Source organism: Pagrus major, chromosome 8, assembly GCF_040436345.1.
Source record: "Pagrus major chromosome 8, Pma_NU_1.0".
Lineage (NCBI taxonomy): Eukaryota > Metazoa > Chordata > Actinopteri > Spariformes > Sparidae > Pagrus > Pagrus major.
Window position 1 is genome coordinate 663,184 of NC_133222.1, and position 10,000 is coordinate 673,183.

At 41.4% G+C, this 10,000-nt stretch overlaps 1 protein-coding gene across 2 annotated transcripts in view; it reads right to left on the reverse strand.

Moving 5' to 3' along the window:
• Window positions 1-5,572, reverse strand: part of rbl2 (retinoblastoma-like 2 (p130)) — a 23,677-nt gene extending 18,105 nt beyond the window's left edge. For both annotated transcript variants that reach the window (XM_073472212.1, XM_073472211.1), the window contains exons 1-3: window positions 5,310-5,572; window positions 1,082-1,212; window positions 773-973 (exon numbers count right to left, since the gene is read on the reverse strand). In XM_073472212.1, coding sequence (XP_073328313.1) covers window positions 773-973; window positions 1,082-1,212; window positions 5,310-5,447 — 470 coding nt within the window. In that variant the 5' untranslated portion in view covers window positions 5,448-5,572. The remainder of the gene's footprint in view (window positions 1-772; window positions 974-1,081; window positions 1,213-5,309) is intronic.
• Window positions 5,573-10,000: the final 4,428 nt, after the last annotated feature.

The following is a 10,000-nucleotide window of genomic DNA, read 5'->3' on the forward strand; positions in this document are numbered from 1 at the left end:
CTTTGTTATTATTTTAATGACACTAGATAAAATATTACTGAATGAAATGAAATCGACATGTTTCTTCTGTTGTGTTGATGTTGAGGATGAAATGAGAGTTTCAATGAATCAATTAATATTTTATTGTATGAAATGTTTTAAAAAGTCACAGTGATTCTTCAGACTGCTTGTTTTCAGGCTTGAGGAGTAAATACATGTAACTGGATTACATAATGAAGACACAAAGAAGAGTAACTGTAGGCCAGTAAAGTTACTTGATAAACAGTCTGTAACCATGGGAACACGCGACGACACTGGTTATTAAGATGAAATAAAAGTCCTCTGACTGATATTTCTTTTCTCTGGTCTTTAATTAAAAAGGAATGGAAAGTAATCAAGTTACATTACTTTTAATATTCTGATACTTGGATTACGTTGCTAACTACATTTTTAAACAGGTAATAACTGTATCAGAATACATCCCTGCTGGTTCTGTCGGGCCGACAGTGGAGAACGGTGAGATATGATAACGACAGCAGCATGTCACAGTTAAGAAGCTGGAACTGGAGGATTTCCTTGAAAAATAACTTAAACTGATTGAATTGATAACTGAATGATCAAAATAGTTGCTGATGAATTTCCGGTCGATCATCAATCGATTAGTCGTGTCTGTACAAACTTTATTCAGTCTAATATGAGAGTTTTCTTTTTCATACTTCATCCATTCAAACACCTCAACAACGAACCCTCTGACCCTGGTGTTGTGTTGAGGTCAAAGGTCGTGATGTCTCACCTCTGTTTGCGGCTGCGGTGAACTCGCGGCGGCTCCTCTGACGGGGCCTTGAAGATGGCTCTGAAGATGGGAACGTACTTCTTGAAGATGACGGCCGACACGGTGAAGTTTCTCTCCAGCTTGTCGGTGCTCTGACGGAAGTCCTGCGTCAGGTCGGCCATGTCCTGCCACTTCTTCATCTTACTGAAAAACTCTATGAGGCTGCAGAGAGGACGACAGCAGACTGTGAGGAGGTGCTGCTCAACGGCAACGTCACGATTCATGCCACACATATTGATTTACTGATTAGGAGGTGCATTGTGGGCCTACCTCATCTCCGAGCAGCGCAGGATTCTGGTCAGAGAGACAAAGTTCCCCTCGACGGTGCCTTTCCCCACCGTCGGCACCGACGACCTGCAGGCCACGTACAGAGCACAGGCCAGCCAGTGCAGCTCACTGCCCTGCAGGAGGGGGAGGAGAGGAGAGGAGGAGGGGGAGGAGAGGAGGAGAGGAGAGGAGGAGGGGGAGGAGAGGAGAGGAGGGGGAGGAGGAGGAGAGGAGGAGGGGGAGAGGAGGGGGGGGAGGGGGAGGAGAGGAGAGGAGGAGGGGGAGGAGAGGAGGAGGGGGAGGAGAGGAGGAGAGGAGGAGAGGAGGAGGAGGAGAGGAGGAGGGGGAGGAGAGGAGGAGGAGAGGAGGAGGGGGAGGAGAGGAGGGGGGAGAGGAGGAGAGGAGGGGGAGGAGAGGAGGGGGGGAGAGGAGGGGGGGAGAGGAGGGGGAGGAGAGGAGGAGAGGAGGGGGAGGAGAGGAGGAGGAGGAGAGGAGGAGAGGAGGAGGGGGAGGAGAGGAGGGGGGGAGAGGAGGAGAGGAGGAGGGGGAGGAGAGGAGGGGGGGAGAGGAGGAGAGGAGGAGGGGAGGAGAGGGGGGGGAGAGGAGGGGGGGAGAGGAGGAGAGGAGGAGGGGGAGGAGAGGAGGAGAGGAGGAGGAGAGGAGGGGGGGGAGAGGAGGAGGGGGAGGAGAGGAGGAGAGGAGGAGAGGAGGAGAGGAGGGGGAGGAGAGGAGGAGAGGAGGAGGAGAGGAGGGGGGGGGAGAGGAGGAGGGGGAGGAGAGGAGGAGAGGAGGAGGAGAGGAGGAGAGGAGGGGGAGGAGAGGAGGAGGAGGAGAGGAGGAGAGGAGGAGGAGAGGAGGAGGAGGAGAGGAGGAGAGGAGGAGAGGAGGAGGAGAGGAGGAGAGGAGGAGAGGAGGAGGAGAGGAGGAGAGGAGACGGAGAGGGGGAGAGGGAGGAGAGGAGGAGGGGGAGGAGATAAAAGTGTGGAGGAGGTCAGACAGGTGAGCTCATCAGTCAAACACTGTCAGTCATCAATTCTTCACCTGTATCAATTATTTCAGCTGCTGATCATCAGGACTGTAACTGACGATCGTTCTCATTATGGATCCATCTGATCATTAATTTCTTGATTCATTGATGAACCGTGTGGTCCAATAAAACCCAGTGGAGAAAGAAGTACTCAGGTCCTTATCTTAGTAAACGCAGTGATACCACGCTGTGAAAATACTCAACTACAAGTAGAAGTATTGATGTTTCAGTAATCTGCTCCTGTCAGCGTTTTTATATCTGATGTTTGTGGATCAATATTCCTGCTGCGTTAACGTGTGTGACGTTTAAGGTTGAGCTCATTTTAACAGAAAACTACAACAAGAATCAGTTGACTTGAGATCTTTGACTTCTGAGAAGCTTCTTGATATTTTCCTTTTTAAATGACTAAAACAATTATTCCATCATCGGAGTAATAACTGATAGATTCTCTGCTCATTGATCGATCGACTCATCGTTTCACCTGGAGAAAACAGATGGAGTGAAATAAATATTCAGCACGATTCTTTATTTGTTTTACTTGCTTTTGTTTTTGTTGTCTTTAAAATTCATTTTTTAAATCTGTAACTACTTATTTGATTGAGGCGTATGTCATCAGTATCTGTGACTTCAGTCAGATTGCTTATAAAATAAACTCATTTAAAATGTGCTCCTGCAGCTTCCTCTCACACAAGGTCCCGCCCACAACACTGTCTGATTGGTTACACGTCACAATTACCAGCCTATAAACGCTGAGTACTCTGAATCTGTAAAGTAACTAGTCAGTATCAGTCCTGATGAAGTCGTATCAGTCGACCTCAACTTGCTTATTTTTTCTTTTGTTTTTTTTATCGTCTCTTAAATGTAATTTAATTCAAAATGTTCTAATGTCTTGTTTTTATGTATTTCTGTGCCCATGTAACTGCAATGTGACAGTATTATTAACAAAAAGTACTTAAAGTATGACAGGAAACAGTACTCAGGAGAAAAATGGTGCCCATGAGTTCTATATAAATAAACAATACATACTGTATTATTATTATTATTATTATTATTATTATTATTATTATCATTATTATTATTAATATTAATGTGTGATCAGTGTTAAGCTGTTGTTATTGATTGTGTTTTATTAATTTTAACTACTTTACATACTCGTTCTGCAGCAGTCAGCAGTGGCAGAAGTACTCAGAATACTTACTCAGGTAAAAGTAGTAACATCACACTGTAGAAGTAATCCATTACAAGTCATTCAACATGTTACTTTGGTTTATTACCAGCAAAATGTGCGTCAAGTGTAGAAGTAATGCAAAGACGCCTTAAAATAACTTGTGTAGTTGGTGGACAGTTTGTTGTGGTGCCATCCGACTTTACAACGCTCACTCCACAACACACAAATAATCTTAAATTATTACTACTGTAGTTAAATTATTATTACTGTAGTTAAATTATTACTACTGTAGTTAAATTATTATTACTGTAGTTAAATTATTATTACTGTAGTTAAATTATTATTACTGTATATAAAACTGCACCTTATTCTCTTGCACCTCATGTTCCACTTTACTCCTCAATACCTCAGCATTTTATTGTATATAGTACTTTATTGTTTTTTGTATATTGTATATAGTACTTTATTGTTTTTTGTATATTGTATATAGTACTTTATTGTTTCTTAATATTTGCCCTTGTATTTTGACTGTATTTGTACTTGAATGTACCAGCTGCTATGGTAACCTAATTTCCCCTTGGGGATTAATAAAGTTGTCTCTATCTATCTATCTATCTATCTATCTAACTAACTACTTGTTCTACAATAATGTCATATATTTTAAAACATATATTTATAGACACACATCTGAAAACTACAACTGTCAAATAAATCTAATGTTTACCTCCAGATGTACTCAAGTCAAGTACCTCAGGTGTACTTTAACACAATACTCAGGTGTCAGTCTCACCTGTTAGAGGAGCTTCAACCTGAAGTGTCTATAAATAAACATATTTAATAAGCAGGTCGTGTCATTAATCATCAGTGTGTCATTAATCATCAGTGTGTTGACTTTCACTGAGTCATGAAGGAAATCCTCCCCTCTAGTGGCCTCCTGCTCTCACACACATATTTTATTATTATCATTATTAGCGGTATTATTGTTATTATAATTAGCATTGATGTTATTATTAGCACGTCATGTCAGAAGTCAGGATGTATTTACATGGTATTAGAGCTGAGCTGTGTGCAGAGGGCTGCAGCAGGCTGTAGTTAACCAGCAGGCTGTAGTTAACCAGCAGGCTGTAGTTAACCAGCAGGCTGTAGTTAACCAGCAGGCTGTAGTCACACCAGCAGGCTGTAGTTAACCAGCAGGCTGTAGTTAACCCAGCAGGCTGTAGTTAACCAGCAGGCTGTAGTCACACCAGCAGGCTGTAGTTAACCAGCAGGCTGTAGTTAACCCAGCAGGCTGTAGTTAACCAGCAGGCTGTAGTTAACCAGCAGGCTGTAGTTAACCAGCAGGCTGTAGTTAACCCAGCAGGCTGTAGTTAACCCAGCAGGCTGTAGTTAACCAGCAGGCTGTAGTTAACCAGCAGGCTGTAGTTAACCCAGCAGGCTGTAGTTAACCAGCAGGCTGTAGTCACACCAGCAGGCTGTAGTTAACCAGCAGGCTGTAGTCACACCAGCAGGCTGTAGTTGACCAGCAGGCTGTAGTTAACCAGCAGGCTGTAGTTAACCAGCAGGCTGTAGTTAACCCAGCAGGCTGTAGTTAACCCAGCAGGCTGTAGTTAACCAGCAGGCTGTAGTTAACCAGCAGGCTGTAGTTAACCCAGCAGGCTGTAGTTAACCAGCAGGCTGTAGTTAACCAGCAGGCTGTAGTTAACCAGCAGGCTGTAGTTAACCCAGCAGGCTGTAGTTAACCAGCAGGCTGTAGTCACACCAGCAGGCTGTAGTTAACCAGCAGGCTGTAGTCACACCAGCAGGCTGTAGTTGACCAGCAGGCTGTAGTTAACCAGCAGGCTGTAGTTAACCAGCAGGCTTCAGACTGTTTTATTGTGACAGTCAAAGTTAAGCGACAGGAGCTGCGAGCTAACACAGTTAGCTTGTTGGTACAGTGACTAGCTAACAGCGTCGCAGTGAACATGGAGCCCGGCTCGGAGCCGCAGCACCGACGGCACCGACACAACATGACTGTCAGAGACGAGTCTTCATTTTACCTCCAGTGTGAAGTTCCTGCTGATGTTCTCGTAGGTTCTCCACGCCTCGCTGCTCGCCTCTTCGTCCATGTTCAAACCCCGACACAGATCTTCAAACCCGGTCCGAGCTTTCTGCAAAAAGTCGTCATCGTCGCTCATTTTGCGGTTCTGTGAACGAACCCGGCGGGTTCAGAGGAAGAGAAGATGGCCGAGGAGAAGAACCGACGCTGTCCACGAAGCTGTTTGTCCGAATGTTCCTGTAAGCGCGTTATTACGCTGCTGCGGGTCCGGCTCGGCTCCGTGTGGCCATTTAAAGGTCCTGACTGACAGCGGCGACGCGCGGCCGCTTCGGACGTACGGAGCCGCGAGCGGACGAGTGTGACGTCATTTCTGTGCGTAAAGAACGTAAAGAATCCGGAAACCAGCGTAGCTCACCTCAGCCCACTAAACGAGCGTAGCTGCGCAGAAGGGGCGGGTCCGCCACCAACCCCAATACTACTACTTCCGGTTGTGTTTGTTTTGACGGATGGCGGCTCGTTAAAACACAACAGGTACCAGAACATGAGATATAATAACACGAGATATAATAACACGAGATATAATAACACGAGATATAATAACATGAGATAATAACATGATATATAATAACATGAGATAATAACATGAGATAATAACATGAGATATAATAACATGAGATATAATAACATGAGATAATAACATGAGATAATAACATGAGATATAATAACATGATATAATAACATGAGATAATAACATGATATAATAACATGATGTTATTATATCTCATGTTATTATATCTCATGTTATTATATCTCATGTTATTAACATGAGATATAATAACATGATATATAATGTTAATATTGTTAATAACATGAGATATAATAACATGAGATATAATAACATGATATAATAACATGAGATATAATAACATGAGATAATAACATGATATAATAACATGATATAACATGAGATAATAACATGATATAATAACATGAGATATAATAACATGAGATATAATAACATGATATAATAACATGAGATATAATAACATGAGATATAATAACATGATATAATAACATGAGATATAATAACATGATATAATAACATGAGATATAATAACATGAGATATAATAACATGATATAATAACATGATATATAATAACATGATATAATAACATGAGATATAATAACATGAGATATAATAACATGAGATATAATAACATGATATAATAACATGAGATATAATAACATGATGTTATTATATCTCATGTTATTATATCTCATGTTATTAACATGAGATATAATAACATGATATAATAACATGAGATAATAACATGAGATATAATAACATCATGTTATTATATCTCATGTTAATAACATGAGATATAATAACATGAGATATAATAACATGAGATAATAACATGAGATATAATAACATGATGTTATTATATCTCATATTATTAACATGAGATATAATAACATGAGATATAATAACATGATATAATAACATGAGATATAATAACATGAGCTATAATAACATGAGATATAATAACATGAGATATAATAACATGATGTTATTATATCTCATGTTATTATATCTCATGTTATTAACATGAGATATAATAACATCATGTTATTATATCTCATGTTATTAACATGAGATATAATAACATGATGTTATTATATCATGTTATTAACATGAGATATAATAACATGAGATATAATAACATGATGTTATTATGAGATATAATGACAATAATAAGAGAAAACCTGCATCCATCATTTGTTTCAGTAGAAGCATTTAGTTGAGTTAAAGTAGCCCCACTAATATAAATTAAATACTCCACTGCAATAAAAGTTCAACATTAGTAGTTTTATTATCAAAATGTTCATTAAGTATGAAACAGACGCAGTTATTATTTCAGTGTGTTGAGCCTCTGAAGTCCTCAGAGATCCGTTTTTAATCTTTTGAGAACAAATTGTGTCCACGAGTTCAATTAATCCTGTTCAACAGGCTGGAGGATAAACCTCTCTACTAAATATATTAATATAATAATATAAATTCTGCTGGTCGAGGTGGAGCTGATGTTAACTACGTCAGAGAGTGTTGGGTCGTCCAGCTGCACAGCTGTCGTCACTGTGGCTCAGTTAGAACTGGATCATTGCTGTCAGAAGCTGAGTTTGTAGAAGTTCCTGTAAATCCAGCAGTTGTTATCTAACATACAGAAATGTGTCATTTCATAAGGAGTGACTTTCATCTTTAGTGACGATGTAATGGAGTAAAAAGTACTTGAGTTAAAGTAGTTACTTTTATCACTGTAGCTACGAACAGTTTTAGTAACGTCTCATGTATAAAATATGTACGTAGAACATGATTCGACTGTATATACATGTACTATATGTATGTTTATATACAGTAAACATGATATAAATTGTATTTTATGTGTTGAATTATATTATGCTTATTTTAACAGCAGCTATAAAACATGACAGCATCCAGCAGGTCTGTCAGTTTCAGAAGCAGCTTTAACAAACTGAGTTTAAATGTAAACTCTGACTTCACTGAACCCGACATGGAAAAATCATCTTCATTTCCAGATCAGCTGATCAGAGTTAACTCTGAGTGTGTTCAGAGTTAAGAGTGTGTGTTGGGAATAAATAAAAAGCCATCAATAAAGCAGATTCACCATGGCAACAGATAAATAAAGAGCAGATCCTCCATTTTAATCGTGTGGAGGTGAAATATGACTGACCCTGACATTTATCTTAATAAACAGGAGTGGAGAACGTGTCTGTGTTGTGTTGAAGCTGGTTGTTAGCTAATGTTAGCAGACTCTGTCTCTAAGCTAACATTAGCTACTGTGGCTCTCTGTTAGCAGAGCGGGGAGAGGCCCTGAGACGAGGCACTCTACAGAATCACATCCTCAGACTGTTGCAGAAACTCTGACCCGAGTCCTTCACAGAGACATCAGTCCAGAGTCCAGCAGCATTAAGTCGCTCCAACACATCGTCCACAGGTTTGTACCAACAACAGAGAGATGGGAAGGTTTCACTTTACATCACCTTACAATCAGCTCACATAGGGCCAATAAAAGAGATTAATACATGTACAGTTCTCCAAATTCTCACATAGAGCTCCTTTAAGGAATGATACCTGGATTTAAATAGATTCAGCTGTGACCTGACGGCTACAACATGCAGGAGCAGCAACTGAGGAAGGAAATATGGATCCAACACATGAGATATTGTTTATTTATGGACCTGTGATTGTCAAGTCACAGCCCGACCCACAAATAATGATTTGGGTGATTTGGGGTCGACTTTACATTTAAAAATGTGCACAGTCGCCCTCACTCAGAGAAAACCACACCATCACTGACAGTGTACCAGGTAATGTTCCATCAGTGCGACCAATCACAGCGCGACAGATGATGGTTCATTAATGCAGATTCATTTTATTAAACAGTGATGACCTCAGTAATGTGATTACTACAGTAACGTTCAGTACATGTTTCAGCTGCCTTAATGTTGACAGTGTTATAAAGAGGAGCAGATGTTGATCTGAGCTGAGAGTCAGTGATTCACTGTTCTGACACAATCTACAGTCTCAGTCGTCTTTTTTAAACTCGTCAAAGATTTTCATATAAAGTGACGTCAGCTGCTCCAACACAGGGCAGGTGACCCGTCGGAGGGCAGGTGACCCGACAGAGACGGCTCAGTTCAACTTGTGTCACAGTTCCTCCTCCTCAGTAATGATGGTTCAGTTTCTACTGAGCAGCTGTCTCACCTGTGCAGGTAACACTGAGGCCCTCCTGAGGGCTTAGTACTGCAGTATAGTCAGCAGGTTATAGGTGATGGTGTGTCTAATCACCTCAGCAGTGCAGTATGTGTCCTCCTCATACGGTTCAGTGTCGGGCTGTATCAGATGACCTGCAGCGGGCGCCATCTCAATGTTCCACTCCGGCAGGAAGCTGTCGCCTCTGTTCTCACAGATGTTGTGTAAAATGCAGCAGGCCGCCACGACTCTGGGCATCATGGAGACGTCGATGTCGCTCTTCTTCAGGAGGCACCTCCAGCGTCCCTTCAGCCGTGTGAACGCAGCGTCCACCACAGAGCGTGCCGAGCTGAGGGTGCAGGTGAAGCGGCGCTGCTCGGCAGAGAGCTGGTGCTCCGTGCTGTATCCCTTCATCAGCCACGGCTTCAGAGGGAACGACGTGTCACCGATGAGATGGACGGGGACCTCCACGCCGTCACACACCACTGACTTCTGAAGGTGACAACAAGAACACTTTTAGAGCTGCAACAACCATTAAAGTAGTTTTTGATTCATCTGCAGATTATTTTCATGGATAATTCTTTAACAAGTTTCTCAGAGCCCAAAGTGACATCTTCAAACTGTTTCTTCTGTCCAACCAACAGCTCAAAACCCAAAACTCTTCATCAAGTGTCAGAAATGACAAAGAAAAGCAGCAAATCCTCACAATTTGGAAGCTGAACCAGACAATGTCTTAGTTTTTGATTGAAAAATGACTGAAATGATTCATGATTATCAAAATATCCTGCAGCTGCATCGCTGCAGCTCCATCTGTAACCAGGATTCTGCAGGACTCAACGAGTCACAAAGACTTTAAGGACTTAAGATTTAATACGACTTTCATCATTTCAGTGATGATAGGAGCAGAATTATTTATGTC